The sequence below is a fragment of the Schistocerca gregaria genome, chromosome 2 (genome assembly GCF_023897955.1).
Source record: "Schistocerca gregaria isolate iqSchGreg1 chromosome 2, iqSchGreg1.2, whole genome shotgun sequence".
Taxonomy (NCBI): Eukaryota; Metazoa; Arthropoda; class Insecta; order Orthoptera; family Acrididae; genus Schistocerca; species Schistocerca gregaria.
Window position 1 is genome coordinate 176,132,988 of NC_064921.1, and position 21,869 is coordinate 176,154,856.

Here is a 21,869-nt window from a genome sequence, read left to right on the forward strand (position 1 = left end):
AGCCCTGAATCTCACCAGCAACACCTGACGACGATTTTAAGTACTTCATGGGACCTATCACGCAAACACTCACAGATATCAGAAAGTTGATGATCATGTTACAACAAAAACTCATGAGCACACTGTCTCTAGTGGCGGGTCTTGTTAAAGCGTTCGTCTCGCCTTAACCCTGTGGCACATAGCGTCCACTACAGTGGACAGCTGTTAATGGTCACTTGTCATTTTAGATCAGTCCTGAGGATGCAAAGGCACACAGTTCACTGCAGTGGGCACTCCCTACTGGTGTTGGGTCCTGCATGCATTTGTAGCCTCATGACTGATTGGAAACGCCAGGGAACTGACCATTAAAAGTTGTCCACTGCAGTGAAATTCATGCACAACAGGGTTAAAATGGCCCACAGGCAACATACGACACACCTCCATTTTAGTATATGGAGCGCTAATGGGTTGAAGACCAGTGAGGTAGAACTTGACAGTTTCATCACCACTCAACGCCTAGAAGTCGTCCTTATCTCAGAGACGCATTTAACGGCAACGACGCAGTTGAAGCTGCGTAACACGAAAGGCTATCGGACGGACAGAGTTGGCAGCAGGGGAGGGGGGCACTGCAGTCTTCATCAAAAATAACTTTTTTCACTCTGTGAATGTTTTACCGCCTGCGATGTCTTTGGAAGCGGTAACTGTCACAGGCAACATGACAGTTGGGAAAGTGACTTGTCGCGACTTATCTACATCCAAACAAGGATATTATCCCAGATGACATCGGCCACATATTCCATACGCACGACGAGGTGTTCTGGGCGGCGATTTGATTACGAAGAGTACGGCCTGCAATTCGCTTGGCAGCAACCCCAAGGGCCGCATCCTGTACGATCTGGAACTAAGATGCAGCTGTCTATGGTCCACCGCAGCTGACCAGGATACCCTATTTCCAGCACCAAACGGTGATGAACTGGATAGTGGTATTGTTGTGTACATAGTTCCGCGTAGTCAGCGCGCGCACACTTTCCACTACAGCACGCCCCACTAAGCACAACAGCGCAGGCGCAGCGCTCGTCCGTCTCCGCACTACGAGACGGACCAAATTCTGCTTCCGCCGATCCGCGTATTAATATGTCTCGCAGCCAATGAGATTGCTGCTAACGTAGAACCTTTTCTCCTCACGTATCACACTCGCGCAGTGATATCTGAACGCTCGAGGTATTATAACGAGTGTACAGACCTCCAATTAGTCAGTCTGCATCAGTCTGCATTAATCTGCATTTGTATGTACCAGTCTATAGTCAAGTTCCAGTCTGCGCCTAATAAGATTATCATATTCCTGTACATAGCCATGAAGATAAACGTATAGACACTTTGTCAAGTATCAGAGATATGTGAGAATAAGATTAACGTACCAAGACCAAAGGAACTTCAGATTGTCATTTGTAAATAGCATCCAGAATCAAGTTAAGTAAGGTTTATGGCTGTTATTATTTTAATAAATGTGTGTGAAAATTAATCAAGTTCTGTTTAAAGTTGGTCACCGTCAATCTGCTACTCTAAGCGTGCAAGTGGCATTTCTATCGTCTGACCTAACAGCAGAAGATAAACACGCCACGATAAGACCACGAGACATATTGCTGACACTCGCCTACTTCGTTAGAGCGACAAGTCAAATAATCTGATGGTGTGTGTACCGAAGGTATTACAGTACGCACACCACAGCTGTAGTCAAGAATCTGCACCCATCCTACAGCTGCAGCCTATAAATGACTTTTCCTCAGACCATCTGCCGGTTGTAGGCGTCACTAAATAACGAGAACACTGAACTGGGATCAGTTCAGTTCTCACCTGAACTATAATGTGCGGTCGACCAGACAAGCAACGCATTGACGGCGCCATTCAAATGTTAACCAGTAAAATTCAGGCAGCTAGCAAACGGGCGTCCACAGTGGTAGCCCTGCTGGAACCGAATGTTGAACAGTTTCACAAGAACTAAAGATCCAAAGGAACAGAAACACTCCACTCTGGAAGCGATATCGAAACCTATCGACCAGACAGGCACGATATGAACCGCCTTTCACGGATACTCCACCGACGACCCGTAGAATGGAGACAGGGCTGTTGGAAGGACAAAATGGCGCAATTTCTCCTCAACATCAAGGAAGAATGGCAACTCGTCCGACGACTCCGACAACTCACGCCTGTCAAACGTGCTATTCAAGGTCCTGACTGCCTTCTGTGTGATCCATTGGAGAAGGCTGAGCTTTACACGACTGACTGTGACCAGCAGATGTTGACTTCACAACCACCAGCAAGGCTTGCCCAACAGCTTCAACAAGAAGAGGACAGACTGCTGCAACCAATCGCTGACTTCTGGCGGCGATCGACGCAGGACCGCCCTCTCCTGACGACGCCCCAAGAGGTCACGGATGTTATCGGCAAAACTAAGGTCAGTCCACCTGGCCAGGACTACATCAGCAATGCTGAACTCAAACATCTCCCTCGAAAGTCGCTGGTACTGCTTGCCAGGATTATTAACAGCTGTATTTTAGTGGAGTGCTTCCCAGACACGTGGAAGACAGCTCGCGTTATCCCAATTCCGAAGCCTGGGAAAGATCATTCTCAACCAGACAACTATCGCCCGATAAGCTTATTGCTCACTATGAGGAAAGTGCTGGAACGAATTCTCCTTAACAGGATCATCGCTCAATTAGAACAACATCACATCATACTCCCTGAACAGTCTGGTTTCCAGGCAGAGTTGTCCACAGAACTTCAACTTATACAGATCACCGAATTTATCCACTATAATTTTAACCGGTCCAGCTCTACCCTCAGTGTCTTCATAGACATATAGAAAACGTACGACAAAAGTTTGACGCCTGAAGATGTTGGAGAAGCTTCTCACCAATACGCCTATTCAGGATTGTTACGTGAAGACCGACAACTCTCCGTTCAGCTTGAAGGAAAGAAATTGTCACGAAACATCCCTCAGGGCTCTGTGTTGTCTATGTTACTGTTTAATACTTATATTAACGTCATGCCATTGGAACGCAACGTGTCCACAAGTCTTTACGCCCATAACACAGCTTTCTTAACTACGGGTCGTGTTATACCGAAGCTGATTACCCGAATGCGGCGACAACAGGATCGACTTTGAACATGGTCTTTCTACAACAAAACAGTCATTACCGCAACCAAAACTGCAGCAGTCTACATCTTCATATACATGGATACTCTGCAAATCACATTTAAGTACCTGCCAGAGGGTTCATCGAACCACCTTCACAATTCTCTATTATTGCAATCTCGTATAGCGGGCGGAAAGAATGAACCCCTATATCTTTCCGTACGAGCTCTGATTTCCCTTATTTTATCGTGGTGATCGTTCCTCCCTATGTAGGTCGGTGTCAACAAAATATTTTCGCATTCGGAGGAGAAAGTTGGTGATCGGAATTTCGTGAAAAGATTACGTCTCAGCCCAAATGCTGTATCATTTCTGTGACACTCTCTCCCATATTTCGCGATTATACAGAACGTGCTACATTTGTTTGAACTTTTTCGATGTACTCTGTCGGTCCTACATGGTAAGGATCCCACACCGCGCAGCAGTATTCTAAAAGAGGACGGACAAGCGTAGTGTAGGCAGTCTCCTTAGTAGGTCTGTTACATTTTCCAAGTGTCCTGCCAACAAAAAACAGTCTTTGGTTAGCCTTCCCCACAATGCTTTATATGTGTTCCTTCCAAGTTAAGTTGTTCGTAATTGCAATGCCTGGGTATTTAGTTGAATTTGCGGCTTTTAGATTAGACTCATTTATCGTGTAACCGAAGTTTAACCAGTTCCTTTTAGCACTCATGTGAATGAGCTCACACTTTTGTTATTTAGGGTGTACTGCCACTTTTCACACCATTCAGGTATCTTTTCTAAATCTTATCTTTTCTAAGACTTATTTCCGAAGAAACAGCAGATACTGGACGTGGACTTAATGATCAACGAGGACAGGATAGCCTGGAAATGGTTCAAATGGCTCTGAGCACTATGGTACTTAACATCTGAGGTCATCAGTCCCCTAGAACTTAGAACTACTTAAACCTAACTAACCTGAGGACATCACATATATCCAATGCCCGAGGCAGGATTCGAACCTGCGACCGTAGCGTTCTCGCGGTTCCAGACTGAAGCGCCTAGAACCGCTCGGCCACCAATGCCGGCGATACCCAGGAAGAACCTTGGTGTATGGCTCGAGAATCTCTTCATAATGCACGTTAAGGAGAAGAAAAAGACGACACTAAAGATGTAATATGCCCTGATGCCAACTTATCTGAGCAAAGATCTCAACCTGTCAACAATGTTGAAACTCTTCAAGGCGACACTACAGCCCAGGTTCTTATATGGCCGTGGCGCATGGGGCACTACCTGAAACTCTAACATTAAAGAACTTCAGATTCTCTAGAAGATATGCCTTAAGTGGTGGTTAGGTTTCTCATGCTGGACGAGTACATGAGCGATTCGCAGAACTCTTTAAGAAAACTGCCTTAGCTTAAAGATAAGCGACCAAAGAAAAGACGCCTTACTACACTCCTGGAAATGGAAAAAAGAACACATTGACACCAGTGTGTCAGACCCACCATACTTGCTCCGGACACTGCGAGAGGGCTGTACAAGCAATGATCACACGCACGGCACTGCGGACACACCAGGAATCGCGGTGTTGGCCGTCGAATGGCGCTAGCTGCGCAGCATTTGTGCACCGCCGCCGTCAGTGTTAGCCAGTTTGCCGTGGCATACGGAGCTCCATCGCAGTCTTTAACACTGGCAGCATGCCGCGACAGCGTGGACGTGAACCGTATGTGCAGTTGACGGACTTTGAGCGAGGGCGTATAGTGGGCATGCGGGAGGCCAGGTGGACGTACCGCCGAATTGCTCAACACGTGGGGCGTGAGGTCTCCACAGTACATCGATGTTGTCGCCAGTGGTCGGCGGAAGGTGCACGTGCCCGTCGACCTGGGACCGGACCGCAGCGACGCACGGATGCACGCCAAGACCGTAGGATCCTACGCAGTGTCGTAGGGGACCGCACCGCCACTTCCCAGCAAATTAGGGACACTGTTGCTTCTGGGGTATCGGCGAGGACCATTCGCAACCGTCTCCATGAAGCTGGGCTACGGTCCCGCACACCGTTAGGCCGTCTTCCGCTCACGCCCCAACATCGTGCAGCCCGCCTCCAGTGGTGACGCGACAGGCGTGAATGGAGGGACGAATGGAGACGTGTCGTCTTCAGTGATGAGAGTCGCTTCTGCCTTGGTGCCAATATGGTCGTATGCGTGTTTGGCGCCGTGCAGGTGAGCGCCACAATCAGGACTGCATACGACCGAGGCACACAGGGCCAACACGCGGCATCATGGTGTGGGGAGCGATCTCCTACACTGGCCGTACACCTCTGGTGATCGTCGAGGGGACCCTGAATAGTGCACAGTACATCCAAACCGTCATCGAACCCATCGTTCTACCATTCCTAGACCGGCAAGGGAACTTGCTGTTCCAACAGGACAATGCACGTCCACATGTATCCTGTGGCACCCAACGTGCTCTAGAAGGTGTAAGTCAACTACCCTGGCCAGCAAGATCTCCGGATCTGTCCCCCATTGAGCATGTTTGGGACTGGATGAAGCGTCGTCTCACGCGGTCTGCACGTCCAGCACTAACACTGGTCCAACTGAGGCGCCAGGTGGAAATGGCATGGCAAGCCGTTCCACAGGACTACATCCAGCATCTCTACGATCGTCTCCATGGGAGAATAGCAGCCTGCATTGCTGCGAAAGGTGGATATACACTGTACTAGTGCCGACATTGTGCATGCTCTGTTGCCTGTGTCTATGTGCCTGTGGTTCTGTCAGTGTGATCATGTGATGTATCTGACCCCAGGAATGTGTCAATAAAGTTTCCCCTTCCTGGGTCAATGAATTCACGGTGTTCTTATTTCAATTTCCAGGAGTGTACATGTTGTCCGGCAATTTGTACACGTTGGCACCATCGAAATATGTCCGCGGAACAGGTTCAACGTTCCCCAACAACTGATAATCCATTAACACAAGAATCTATCCTGCTCTGTCCACCGAGACATTCACTCACGTTCAGCCTGTGTACAGTTCAGTGTTCAACCCACTTCCATTTACGATTCCAGAGCTGAAAAGGACCCACTTGCATGCCCACTCCCCTCTGAAAGTGACAAAGAGAAAATTTCCTTCTGCCACTTATCGTGGAAGCTGACACCGCTGACGGTGGTAAGACTTCAGGCCTACCCCACGTAAAAAAATTATAAGAAAAAGCATCTCCGACCGCCCGCGTGACCAAGTGACGCCAGGTGACTCGAGGGCGAAATCTGCCGCTCCCGCCCCCCTTCCCATAAAGGTCAAGCGCAAGCATTCGCCGTTGCTTCTTTTCGACATCCAAAGACCGCCACACGCCCTACTGTGTTTGTGCCCCTGTTCTCTGTTAAAAGAGGCAGTTGAGATCAGAATGAACAGTAACAGTTTTAAAAGAGACCAGGGTACACACTTGTCTTGGAGATGATGAATGAGACGGCTATCGAAAGGTCGAGAATTTCATTCGAATTGTCGCGGCTTGAAAACCGAGAAAAATGTATTAAGATATTCAGTGAACAAATCAGTTGTAACTTAGGTAATTGAGCTATGCACTGCGCTGTTTATAAGAAATAGCTCGATGTAGTCATAGGATCGAACTGCGCATGTCTGCTTTTATGCCCAGCAGCTAACTCGCTGCAGATAATAACCTGTAGATGTGATCCTGCAGTCAGTGCATTGGCTAGACTTTCAACTTAATGAAATACACAGAAAAATAAAATATAAGATAAATGAATAATTTAGTAAAAATGGTTCCCTTCTAACAACTGTTATTGATGTACACGACAGAGAAATACCGTATAATGAATAATGTTTATTTTTATCAAAATGCTTATTAACAGCTACGACCACCTTTAGTCTTGCAGAGCACCTACACTTGATCTGGGATTTCAGGGTTGTGGACACGTGTTTTTGGAGGACTCCTCATCTTGAAACTGCTGCTACAAAGAACAGATATAAATGATGGACAGTTCCAAAAAAGTTTGATGCCCGGCGGATGTATCGCCGGCATATGCTACTACAAAATTTAAAGAGTCAGTAACACATGGTACATAAAACTTAAATTTAAAAAAAAAACACCGACCTAAAAAAACTATAGAAAGTAAAAAAAAATGTCTATTGTTCCTTTAAGTTTGAGATAAGTAGTAATATTTTGATCCAAAAGTCGACGAGTCGGACCACTAAGAAAATTTAAAAAATGATAAGTTAAAATCAGCTACCCTATCTAGAACAGTACACTCTCATTGTTGCTGGGTATAAGCCTCTTCTGCTTGACGTCATCTCTTTCAAATTCAAAAACCCAACAAAATTAAAAAGAAAAATAATCAATTCCAAAATAATATCGAATTATATTTAAGCCAGCATATGAATAAACACAAATTATAAAAACCAAACTCTACAAACAGTAAGATGAAACTTCCTGGCAGATTAAAACTGAACCAAGACTCGAACTCGGGACCTCTGCCTTTCGAGGGCAAACGTTGTAACGACTTTTCTCTCATTTTTTTCGGTATTGTTCGTTGCGTTTGGTCTAGGCGAACGTCAGTTGAGATCCGTTCAATTTGATGGTTGATTCATTTACTCAGTCTTTTTTATTACAGAGGGCCACCGGCTCTCTACGAAAAAAGTCTCAGCCTACCACGCAGTTTTAATCTGCCAGGAAGTTTCATATTAGCGCACACTCCGGTGCAGAGTGAAAATTTCATTCTGGAAACGGAAAGTTGTCCTACGACAAGCAAATATAATACAGGGAGAAATACTCGTCTGAAATGCGTTAACGATACGTTGAGAGCATTACAAGAACGGTAGTATAGTCCCCAAACTAAACAGTCATCAAAGATACGAGAAAACGAAGTCCACTTCATGATCACAATACTTGTAATATTCACCAGCACAGATAATTCAGAGTTCAGCGCTATACAGAGAGAAGTAACTCATGCTCTGTCTGTTCTCAATTCCGCAATACAAACGGAGAAAGAGTTCTATACTGAAGTACACTCAGGGCTCACGTGAGTCAAAGTCGCCTCAAAAGTTGGATTATTATTGTAATGGCCATTCACTGTAAAGAGTCTATCATCGACATGACCGAATATTACATGTTTTAATTGGCAAATCTGCCTCCATCAGATCTTCATGTGAAGTGTGAACTCCTCACAGTCTTCATTTGGCTCCAATGGTGTTCCGCCACTGTCTCCTTTTCTGTCGAATGAAGGCCATCCCCACCAAAACACATCGTTCTTATTTTCTACAGACGTGATTTGACTCGATCGCCTTTCAATTGTGGTGATAGCTAACATATGCGATTGACAGCTTCTTAAATTACCTTCATTTTGTACTAGCGGTTGTGATAGTAGTTGAATAAATATGTGAAATAGTAAAACTTTCCGTAATTAACTACGTGAGTACAACAAGATATGAGGTATTCGTACTGCATTCATTTTCTGTGTTATTTTGGATCCTCTGAGAAACTTTTGCATAATGAAAAGGTTTAAAAATGTAATAAATCAAAAAATAAAGTAGATACAGATACATAGCTCTCAGGGCTGATAACTAAAGCCAATGCTATCATTTGAGATATCGTTTGTTGAAATCGCAAGGAGGTTTTAATTAAAAGCTGTTAATGCAAAGTTTCATTGTGAAAATGTTTATCGCTGTGATCAACTAACTTATGAAGTCTTAGAGATATTGAAAATACTGTTGGATCATAGTATGTGCTTCATTTTCTGAGACTGCTGATCTACTCAGATATGCTTTAATGTTTGACTGTGAATTATTGTCGAATTTCAAAGAGCTGTAAGAATCATTTTTTTAGCTTCTCTGACACTCAGCTGTTTTTGGTGCGTCTCTTGCACAAAGGTACTGGCGGAGGTTCGAGTCCTCCATGGGGCATATGTGTGTGTGTGTGTGTTTGTTCTTAGGATAATTTAGGTTAAGTAGTGTGTAAGCTTAGGGACTGATGGTTGGTTGGTTGTTTTGGGGAAGGAGAGCAGACAGCGAGGTCATCGGTCTCATCGGATTAGAGAAGGACAGGAAAGAAAGTCGGCCGTGCCCTTTGAAAGGAACCATCCCGGCATTTGGCTGGATCGATTTACGGAAATCACGGAAAACCTAAATCAGGATGGCCGGACACGGGATTGAACCGTCGTCCTCCCGAACGGGAGTCCAGTGTCTAACCACTGCGCCACCTCGCTCGGTTTAGAGACTGATTGCCTTAGCAGTTAAGTCCAATAAGATTTCACACACATTTGAACATTTTTGTTTCTTGCACAAAGTTATGCGAGCAACTGCCGTTCAGATTCCCAGCTTTGAGGTTTACCCATTTCCGACTACGTGCTGGCCACCTTTGGGCTTGTTCTGACCAGCAACTTTCGCTCCGGCTGGTCGGTTGTGCCCTGGGGCTGCCCGGTAGCGTTCACCTGCACAATCAAATTCACTTCGTCTTGAAACAATTCTACGAGGACAGTTATCTCGCCTACATAAGCTTAACGTTACACTGTCCAGGGTTCAAGACCAAAATTAAGTGAAACAGTGTATATAATTGCTAATTTGCTCCATAAGCGAAAGAGTGTTTGCTGACGAGAGTAAGCTATAACACACACCTCTGACGAAAAACATACAAATTCCGTCCAGTGGATGAAATTGGTTGTACTCTTGTTTATTCCACCACCACCTAGGGAAAACATATATGCTCTGTCAAACGAAAAGAGGGTAGAGAGTTGTTTCACTGCCGTGTGTCTGCAACCAAAGAAGTGCGCTATTTGTGAGTTCTTTTTGTCATGGGAACTTGTGGTTGTGAGTTAATAGCAGTTGAATAGCTTATGGTTCTTTTCCCGAGAATATTGTAAATTTATAATCAATCACCATTTAGAGAATGCACCTCACCCTTGCGCCTTGTTTTCCTGTACTGTCGTTACAGACTCGAAGATGTGCGTATGTTAATGTTATTGTTAGGTATTAAATGTTAAGATAAATTTACAAAGTCTTCGAAAAATTTCATATATGTACACACTTGCAAACATATACAGGGTGTAATTAAATTCCCTTTACGGACTTTGAAGCCAGGTTCCTCGCACCAAAATAAAAAAAACGATCTAGCAAACAAGGGCTCTAGAAGGCATGGCATAAGAGCTATCAACACTTGTTCAATAGAAGAGATCTGTTTCACAGTGCCGAAGATGAAGTAGTGCTCAGAGCTCTTAAGGTATGCATTTTAGAGGCCATGTTCACTAGGTACTTTTTCTTCTTATGGTGTAAGGAATCTGTCCTTAGAGTCTATAAAGGGAATTTAGTTACACTCCATATACAGGGTGAAGAAAAATTCGCACATTCGGACATCTCAGAGCGATTCCTGACATACTAGCAATACAAAAATGTTTGTCACAGATTTCGCCATGCGTTTGTTTCTGGCAGTAAATGGGCATTACAGAGACAGGCTTGCAATACTGTAATCACATGTATGGCAAAATAAATAAATAAATGTCGTGTGACTAGGGCCTCCCATCGGGTAGACCGTTCGCCGGGTTCAAGTCTTTCGATTTGATGCCACTTCGGCGACTTGCGCGTCGATGGTGATGAAATGATGATGATTAGGACAACACAACACCCAGTCCCTGAGCGGAGAAAAATCTCCGACCCAGCCGGGAATCGAACCCGGGCCCTTAGGATTGACATTCCGTCGCGCCGACCACTTTTTTCTTTCTTTTTTTTCCGTGTTGCTCGTTGTGTTCGGTCTCTGCGGGCGTCACATGACATCCGTTCAAGTTGATCGTTGATTTCTTTACTTAGTTTTTTTATTACAGAGGGCCACCGCCTCTTTGACCGAACACACTGAGCTACTGTGCCGGCAAAATTGTACCCCCACCACTCAGCTACCGGGGGCGGACACATGTACGGTAACTACCTCTGTCAGAATATAACAGGAGTACTGCGCAGTACTTGCAATAGATAGTGTTTTGTTCTGGCATGCAAGAGATCGAGAGTTCGATTCTGGATCGAGGCGTATTAGTTTTTTTTTGGTAAATGTAATCTGCGTTAACCGTCACACAGCACGTAGAGTGGTCTTCCACAAAATATTTGCACTTACGTTCTACGAACGCAGAAATGAATGTACAATCGTATCCATTGGTCAGCGTTTAAAGAAGTCTTTCCTATGTTGTGCAAATGAACGGTTTTGCACCACTGCATCTACTGGATTCCAAACATGTTTTCAGTGCATTCTTGCCAGGATCACTTTCGTTACATTTCGTTAGATCCTAACGTCACCAGTAGCGCTAGAAACATGCTTTCCAAATACTCAACTGGACATTAAAATTGCTACACCAAGCAGAAATTCAGATGATAAACTGGTATTCATTGGACGAACATATTATACTAGAACTGACATGTGATTACATTTTCACGCAATTTGGGTGCAGAGATCCTGAGAAATCACTACCCAGAACAACCATCTCTGGCCGCAATAACGGCCTTGATACGCCTGGCCATTGAGCAGAACAGAGCTTGGATGGCATGTACAGGTACAGCTGCCCATGCAGCTTCAACACGATACCATATTTCATCAAGAGGTGTTACTGGCGTATTGCGACGAGCCAGTTGCTCGGCCACCATTGGTGAAAGATCTAAGAATGTGCTGCACAGCGCAGCAGTCGAACATTTTCTTTATCCAGAAAGGCCCGTACAGCACCTGCAACATGCGGTCGTTCATTATCCTGCTGAAATGTAGGGTTTCCCAGGGATCGAATGAAGGGTAGAGCCACGGGTAGTAACACATCTGAAATGTTACGCCCACTGTTCAAAGTGCCGTCAATGAGAACAAGAGGTGACCGAGACGTGTAACCAATTTCATCCCATACCATCACGCCGGGTGATGGCGATGACGAATACACGTTTAGAATGTGCGTTCGCCGCGATGTCGCCAAACATGGATGCGACCATCATGATGCTGTAAACAGAACCTGGATTCATCCGAAAAAATGACTTTTTGCCATTCGTGCACCCAGGTTCGTAGCTGAGTACACCATCGCAGGCGTTTCTGTCTGTGATGCAGCGTCAAGGGTAGCCGCATCCATGGTCGAACGGTTCGTGCAGATGGTTGTTGTCTTGAAAACGTCCCCATCTGTTGACTCAGGGATGGAGACGTGGCTGCACGATCCGTTACAGCCATGCGGATGAGATGGCTGTCATCTCGACTGCTTGTGATACGAGGCCGTTGGGATCCAGTACGGCGTTGCGCACAACTCTCCTGAACCCACAAATTCCATATTCTGCCAACAGTCATTGGATCTCGACCAACGCAGCAGCAATGTCGCGATGCGATAATCCGCAATCGCGATAGTCTACAATCCGACCTTTATCAAAGTGGAAGACGTGATGGTACGAATTTCTCCTCCTTAGACGAGGCATCACAACAACGTTTCACCAGGCAACACCGGTCAACTGCTGATTGTGTATGAGAAATCGTTTGGAAACTTTCCTCATGTGAGCACGTTGTAGGTGTCGCCACCGGTGCCAACCTTGTGTGAATGCTCTGAAAAGCTAATCATTTGCATATCCCAGCATGTTCTTCGTGTCGGTTAAATTTCGCGTCTGTAGCACGTCATCTTCGTGGTGTAGAAATTGTAATGGCCAGTAGTGTAATTTCCAAACTCAGTTACTATTTGTATGTATTACCGTTATGTAACCGCTAATTATGCCTTTTAACAATGAGTCTGATAACCTCATGCTGTTTAGTATCTCCATACGTTACTATTACTACTACCTTTTTTTATGGAAATGTGAAAACATCACTTTCATTACCGTTGGTGAAACAGAGTAATATCAAAAACGAAAATTTGACGATTAGTAGTGTTGGGGTGAATCATGCAGAACAAACGCGGTAAGGGAGATGATGCACTTTAGGTCGAAGAGCCCGTTGCGACTGATACGGGTTCATACTGTGTGCGCTGTTCCCCAGACTGTAACTAGGTGCTAGCGGAATAACGCACCCGTGACACTCCATTTCCATTCGTACACATATCGTATTTTCTCCTCGTGTTATTCTGAAGCGGTGAGGCAGAGGTATGGCATATACAGACGATGAATATGTGGATATGCTTCAGGTCCTTGGAGCAACTGATAACCGGACTAGTGTTTCCGCTCGTGGATACTCTGTTAGATAGATTTTTGGACAACATGGTTGTGGAGAGAAGCAGCTATTAGTACGATTAATCAATAATTGAGGAACAGTTATTTTTTCTAATACCGCCAACCAGTTTCAACCCGACGTAGGGGTCATCTTCTGGGCGTTTACACCATTGGTAGATTGATGGTGGTGTCACATCTGTCTACATAACGGCAGGAAACTATCACCCCTACGTCAGGCTGAAACCGGTTGGTAGTATTATAACAATAATAAATGCGATTAAGGCTGTTCTTGAATTACTGACCCTGTTAGATATCCTGGTCGACGTCATCCAGTTGACCTCTAACCGCTAGTGCGGGCCAAGGAACATACCAGATATCTTTTGTATTAAATTGAAAGAAAATCATGGAACTACAACGCTTGTTGGGAGATTCAATTAATCACCACGGTGGGCTTGGACTTGATATGTTTAGCCGTATGGAGCTTAGCCTTCGGGAGACAGCTTCTCTCCTCCCACCATCATTGACAGAGATCGTCCGCAGACTGACCGCACTCTACCTACTGAGGAAGCTATTCTGGAGGCCATACACCAAGAACCCCAGCGAAGTGGCAAGGCAGCTGCGTGTCTCGCAACGCACTGCCATTGACGTCTCACGAACGTGGGTTGCACCCCTGTCACTATTCTTTAACGTAACACCTGCATACTGCAGATCGCCGTCTGTGGATGCAATTCTGTGAGTAGTTCCAACAACAACAGGATGCCAACGACACTTCCTAAACACCGTATTTCTGTCGAATGAAGCAGCGTTCTCTCGCGACGGTGTCTTCAGTATGCACAATGCCCATCATTGGTGTGACGTTAACCCGCACGTAACCCTCGACCGTGGATATCAATTTCACTTTGGCGTCAACGTCTGGGCCGGAATATTTGGCGACTGCAATTTCTGTCCCTACTTGTTGCCTGACATGTTGACTGCACGAAGGTATCGTCCATTCCTCTCAAAGTATTTGCCTGATGTATTGCGAGATGTTCCATTTCATTTTCGGAAGAGGTTATGCTTCCAACATGACGGTTCATCTCCACACTTTGGAATTAATGTCCGACGGTATTTAGACATAATATTTAAAGTGAAACGGCTCTGGCAGGGAGATGACTTCCGCAAGGCGTTCGATACAATTCCCCACAGTCGTTTAATGAACAAAGTAAAAGCATATGGTGTATCAGAACAATTGTGTGATTGAATTGAAGAGTTCCTAGATAACAACGCACCATGTCATTCTCAGTGGAGAGAAGTCTTCCGAAGTAAGAGTGTTTTAAGGTGTGCCGCAGGGGAGTGTAGTAGGAACGTTGCTATGCACAATATACGTAAATGACCTTGTGGATAACAAGTGAAGTTCACTGAGGCTTTTTACGGATGATGCTGTAGTATATTGAGAGGTTGTAACAATGGAAAATTGTATTGAAACGCAGGAGGATCTGCAACGAATTGAAGCATGGTGCAGCGAATGGCAACTGAATCTCAATGTAGACAGGTGTAATGTGCTGCGAATACATAGAAAGAAAGATCCTTTATCATTTAGCTACAATAAAGCAGGTCAGCAACTGGAAGCAGTTAATTCCATAAATTATCTGGAAGTAGGCATTAGGAGTGATTTAAAATGGAATGATCATATAAAGTTGATCGTCGGTAAAGCAGATGCCAGCATCAAAAGTGTGACAGATAGCCATATACCATTTAAAAGGAAACTAAAAGAATTTCTTAATGGCAACTCCTTACACCCATTAAATGAATTTTTGGATGTAGTAAGTGGGTAATTTTTCCAACCCCCACAAAAAACTGAGATTCATTGGAAGAATCCTAAGGAAATGCAATCCGAAAACAAAGGTAGTAGGTTACAGTACACTTGTTCGCCCACTGCTTGAATATTGCTTACCAATGTGGGATCCGTACCAGATAGGGTAGATAGAAGAGATAGAGAAGATCCAACGGAGAGCAGCGCCCTTCGTTACAGGATCACTTAGCAATCGCGAAAGCGTTACTGAGGTGATAGATAATCTCCAGTGGAAGACTCTGCAGGAGAGACGCTCAGTAGCTCGGTACTGGCTTTTGTTGAAGTTTCGAGAAGATACCTTCATCGTCGAGTCAAGCAGTATATTGTTCCCCCTTACGTATATCTCGTGAAGAGACCATGAGGATAAAATCAGAGAGATTAGAGCCCACACGGAGGCATACCGTCAATTTTTGTTTCCAGGAAGAATACATGACTGGAATAGAAGGGAGAACTGATAGAGGTACTCAAAGTTCCCTCCGCCACACACCGTCAGGTTGCTTGTGGAGTATGGGTGTAGATGTAGATCCATTTGTTTAGCCCTCGGGCTCACCTGACTCAATTCCCCGGATATCTTCCTGTAGGGCACTTGAAGTTGCACGTGAAATCTACTCCGCTGACACAGGTGGAAGAACTGATAGCGCATGTTGAAGCTTCTCTTGTGTCTGTGGAGGCAGACAGTTGCGAAGAGTCCAGAGCTGTATGATCCAGCGGGTCCGGCAGTGTTTTCAGGTGCAGGGGAGTCACTTTGAGTAGTGTATTCATTTTTAAAACGTCATGGAATCTTTAACATGGAAATCCTTATTGTCACTTGTCGTTAATGTGTTACATCTATACAGACTTACTGCATATAGTACAAATGACTAGTAGATGTGTTCTTCAAATGGTTCAAATGGCTATGAGCACTATGGGACGTAGCTTCTGAGATCATCAGTCCCCTAGAAGTTAGAACCACTTAAACCTAACTAAGCTAAGGTCATTACACACATCCATGAACGAGGCAGGATTCGAACTTGCGACCGTAGTGGTCGCGCGGTTCCAGACTGTAGCGCCGAGAACCACTCGGCCACTCCGGCTGGCGTGTTCTTCAGCTGTACAATCATCTTTAGCATCTCGAAATTGATTTTTTGTTTTGTTATCTTATTCCACGAAAGGTAATTAGTTTTAGTTGTCTATTTTTTTTCAGTCTTGTCTGACCACGTTTTTGTTATGTTCACCTCTACTGAACACTGAACTATGTGAATGATCGAAACGTATGGCTTAAGAAACGATGTATATAACAGTATTATACGCCATAATAAAATTGGTACATAAAAGCAAATACGCCTCGGCGTGGATTCGAAAACTCGACCTCCTGCGTGCTAAACAAAAAGCACAGCACTAATACATATGCTGACAGGTGTAGTTACCGTACATGTGCTTACAGTGTTGCCAGATTGCCAGTCTTTAATGTCCATTTACGGCCGGAAATATACGCAGGAAGAAATTTTGTGACAGATCTTTTTGTATTGTTAGTAGGTAAGGAATAACCTCTGCCATGTCCGAGCGCGCGAATTTTTCTTAATCCTGTATATTGGTATACAATGTTATGGCCAATTGTTGCGTATGTAGTGGCAATACCACGAGTCCTTGGTTATACTCGTTGTCTCGTGTACTCGCCATCCTTTCTACGCTGATATAGTCTATTTGTACCCGACAACACTCCCAAGCGTATTCAGTGGCAGACACTGGCGAATCGAGTCTCGGAGCATACAGGGGCGGTAAGTAGGGGCATGACGTCATAGGACCCGCTGACGTGCTTACAGCGAGTATACAGAGCTCATTTCTGATCTCTAGTGAATTGTCGTCAGGACATCAAGCTGTTCCTAGATGGGGCAGAACACGGCGTCATCTACTTCTGCCTAGGAACCAATCTGCGCAGCAATGCGATGTCAGACTGGAGCCGACAGGAATTCATTGAAGCGTTCCGGGAGCTGCCCCAGAAGGTCCTCTGGCAGTGGGAGAACGACTCCCTTCCCGGTCGACCTGAGAACATCATGGTCAGCACAGCAGGACGTCCTAGGCACGTAACTATATCTGCATATCGTATCTATCTTAGCCTAAGGGTAATCGGTGACACTCTAAACAATAATCTCACAGATGAAACAGTCTTTTCTGCACAGATGATAAAGTTGCTTCATTTACATTGTAGCCTCTTTCCAACAGCTCCCCTCATCATTACTACTGAATGTTGAACATATCAAGCATTTTTTGCCAGACATTTGCTGTCCTCTATCACTTCTCATCAGCATATTTATCGATACTGTTTTGAGCAAATTACAACTTCACGTTACCTTTATTGACTTACGTATCATCAGATTCGCAGTTTTATCGTACAGTCTTCTCTTAACGATAATAGTAGTGTTGACTTCTGCTACTGTTCAAAGCCACTGATCGCTTAAACAATTCGGTAGCGGCAATTATAAATCCATACATTGTTACACTACGTTGTTAGTGACTGCCTGTATTGCTCATTTGACCGTTATTGCTGGCAATACCCATCACAGTCAAAAACACTCTATTCACACACTTCTAACTATGATCTTGCAATGTGTACCAGTTGTAATTAGAATCTCTTAACAAGTAATTACACGATCAGCCAATCAGATGCCAGAAAAGGACTTGCCAATAGGAGACAAGAAAACGTATTTCTCAATCGTTTCACATGATCACTCGTGCACCAAATGTGTGATCACGATACAACTTATATTAAGTTCAGTTTGCCGGCCGGAGTGGCCGAGCGGTTATAGGCGTTTCAGTCTGGAACTGCAGGATCTCTACGGTCGCAGGTTCGAATCCTGCCTCTGGCATGGATGTGTGTGATATCCTTAGGTTAGTTAGGTTTAAGTAGTTCTATGTTCCAGGGGACTGATGACCTCCGATGTTAAGTCCCATAGTACTCAGAGCCATTTGAACCATTAAGTTCAGTTTATCGCACATTACACAACATTCCTGTTTCCGTACACTGCATTATATGTCTCAAATAAAAATTTCCCAGTATATCAACATTGCATTTGAGATTTAGCAGCATGGGGCCAATTAACGCAAAAAACCTTACATGTCAGTAATTTCATGTGATTTGTACTGGTTGACCTTGAGAGCACTTCAAAGGCGTTGACCAATCGTGCGGTTATCGATGCTTCGAGAATAGGTAGCAAAAGGGTGAAATCTGAGCTCAATTACATGTGGTCTTAATTGAAAAGCACAAACGCATTTGCATTAATTAAGACAATGCTTCACTATGGAGTCAGAGGCAACTAATTAGCACATACTCTCATTTATATCGGAAATGGATTGATTGACACATTGTTGGCTGCGGTATTTGAATAAAATGACAGAATTTGTGAAAATAAAATTAGCGTATGAGTATAGTTTCCTTCTCATTGAGCAATGGAAGAGCGGTCACTGTTGAAGGTAGCGCCTATTTCTTCCCATTGCATCTGATACGCATCTAAAGAGAATGGGTTAAGTTCAAAATGAAATTGGTTCCAGAAGTTTTTACCATTCACGTGCCGCAGTAATTTAACACTGCCTTCAGTTCTGTAGATCCCATATCTGACACGTGCGAGAGGAGCAGACTCGCTCTTCTGAGACAATGGGCAGATCATATGTACCAGGGAATATCGGAAAATAACTCACAATAATTTTGCTAACAAAAATTTTAAGAGGTAACAAAAAAATTACAAATGAACTTACACCTCTCACCTACTTTTCTACGTAGTCATCAACGTTCTCAGGACAGTTATCCCATCGTGGTACGAGTTTCAGTATGCTTGTTCGCAGAAGTCCGTTTGGTTGGAATACAGGCATCTGCCGACGGCTGACTTCACATCGCAAAGCGTTGGTCGGCCACGAATTTCCTCATGGGAACAAACAGATGAGAGTCCGACGGTACAAGGTCCGTACATTATGGTGAGTGCTGGAGCACCTCCCACCTAAATTTGGCGATTTACAGACGAACAGGAGCAGAAACTTGGGGGCGAGCACTAACTTTACATACTGTGAACTGTAGTGTACAGTACACCATAGGAAATGGTGAACCGCCAAGGTTCGCAGCTGCACATGCCAGTCGTTCAAAAGTGCTGTGTGGTTGCAGCTTTTATTGGACACCCGGAGCGTGGTGAATCGCTAAGGTTGCACAGCACCTGGAGACATTGCTGCGATCCATACAGTGGTTCACATAAACGACACCCATGTCCGTGTGAGTTTCACTCGGTTTATACCTTTGGCACACAAATATCGAGCTATACTTCGCTGCTCGTCACAATTTCACGAAAGTAACGTGGGCGCTTTTTTTTGTTTCGTGGCTCAGGTTTCTCGCGACAGAGCTGCATAAAAAAATTATCTCTATAACCTTCGTTTCAAACTATATCGTCGTGAAATTTCAACATTCCAACTCTACTACCAGGGGAGAAAAAATTATTGTGCGTTACTTTCCGATCTTCCCTTGTAATTTGTGCTTGCTCAAAATAATCGCAAATCACAATTAAATGATCAGCGAATAATCTCACAAATTCGTTTTTTTGACACATTGCGTCTCTTTACCATGATCTGCACCGCTCAAGGATCCAGCTAGTTGTCCTAAAAAAAAATACATAGCTGATAAATGACGTAGCACTTAATAATTGTGGAGAGTAGATTTACTTTTAAATGAAACATAAATTTTTAACATTTTAAATTATAAATCAAAACAAATACTACTACAGAGAGACACGCATAAAATACGCCTGGTCTGTTCGATGGAGACAAGAGGAAAGAAAACAGTTTGCTGAGAGCAGCTTCGCTCCTCGCTTTATTTTGTTATGAAACATTTGAAATTATTCCTCCAGCTCGTTTCAGCCATTACCGTTGACGACGTTAGTTATTACTCGTACATGAACAGCCATCGCAGGCTGCTGTAAACGAAATGAAGTCACAACTAACAACTGATGTTCAGTGATTTTATTGTTGAACGACAGAGCATTGAAAGAAGCTTTGCACCGAGTACTGAGAAGTTACTGTTGTTTAAAGAAACTAGTGCCAGCGCTGAGGGAACTTTGTCGGATATTGCCGGAATATAATATCACATGTAAAGTGGAGGAAGCTGATTGTGATCGTCACCAAATTCGGGAGCTAAAAGAAGAATTGCTGAATGTCTCACGTATTGAGCTGATGCACACGCTCGTATTCCTTTTGTTTGTTGCTGAAGCAAAGCCATCGTAAGACTATATATACACTTTGTCTTCTTTAATCCGTTAGGGTGAGTCTCGGACAGTTGGACCACTTCTTATCTTCAGCATGAAATTTCTGTGTTTTTCACCTGTTTTGACTTTTGGTGGAATATTTGTATAGAGTGTCATACAGACTTAACTACAATATATTATTGAAGCACTGCTCCTTAAAATACGAGAGGTATCGTAAAATGAAAATATACATGCGTGATCCGTCTCACACATACGTGCATGGGTGAGATGGATCAGTGGTCTGGGTGAGAGGACCACTTAAAAATGGCTGTACATGAAGGAAAGAGTGAGTAAAAATTTAATATTTTTGTTTTGAATATGTTGTAATGAATACAGAATTGTATTATTAAATGTTGTCCATTACAATTTTATCAGTTTATTAAAAATGTTGACTTAATATTGGCTACCCTAACTAGCTGTCGGTTTTTTCTCAAGTATTCGCCTGTTTTTGTCTTCTCGACAGCACTTATCACCAAATGCTGATCGTTCTGAACAGGCAACGTACGGAATCGAATCGTAATTTTTATTAGTTTTGTTATTTACGTAATCTTCTACAGTGTCTACACCGGTGAGCTATTTGCCGGAATTTTCAGACTGAACTTCTTCACTCTGTTTTTTTCTCCGTTACTATTTCCCTTTGTTGATTTTTTGTGCCTTTTTTCTCTTTCCTTTCTTTTTCCATCTCTATTTTCTCTTACAGGTTCTACAATTTCAACAGAGTTTAAACCTTTGGATATAATTGCTGTCTTCCTCTTAAAATTCATGGTTTTATCGATAGAAGGGACGTGTGATATTTCTTCTTGCTGGGTTAGGAGTAGTCAGTTTTGAGGTGATACTCTTGAAAGTCTTAGGTTTAGCAGGAGTGCGAAGTTGTGCCAGTAAAGGAATCTGACTTGCGTATGTAACTCAGCTTTCTTGATTTGTTTGGGATGAATGGTTCTTTTCATGAGCTTTGAAGTGCTTAGTTGGCCTCTGCATAAGATTTTACTCCTCCATTTGTTGACACACACATATCTTCCGACAAGAAAGTATAGTCCATGTCTGCGGCCATCTTCAGTGCGATTACTGTTAATGCCTTTAGCCAAATTTAATTGTGCTCCATCTGTCTCACATTAAAATTAGTGCTCCATCTCTCCAAAATAACATTTATCCATCGCTCCCAGTTTTCTGGGAAAGATGGACCACCTGGACTTCTGTCTGTTGGCAGTGAACTCGGTGGCCATTTTATGTTAGGTTCATGCATACTCATTTGTCAAGCTCGCACTAAAAAAACTGCATCAATACTGTGAAAACTAAGGCTTAATATTACCAATTATTTAACTACACGATATTTCTTTTAATCTTACAAGGACAGAAAATCTGATTTTCCTCCAGAACTAACACTAAAATGACAGCAACACTTCTGCACAACGTTTGTTCACGATAAGAGCTTACTTTTCAAGTAGCGGAAACTGGTCTTTAGCGGCGCATTTGTGAAATATGCCACTGGTCCGTCTCAGCCGATGGTCCAACTCTCTCGGACTAACCCT

The 21,869-nt window shown here is 43.9% G+C and overlaps 1 protein-coding gene across 1 annotated transcript in view; it reads left to right on the forward strand.

Moving 5' to 3' along the window:
- The window catches only part of LOC126335687 (UDP-glucosyltransferase 2-like), a 42,560-nt gene that overhangs the window by 12,790 nt on the left and 7,901 nt on the right, over positions 1–21,869 (forward strand). The window contains exons 2-3 of the mRNA XM_049999145.1: positions 2,240–2,434; positions 16,930–17,141. Coding sequence (XP_049855102.1) covers positions 2,240–2,434; positions 16,930–17,141 — 407 coding nt within the window. The remainder of the gene's footprint in view (positions 1–2,239; positions 2,435–16,929; positions 17,142–21,869) is intronic.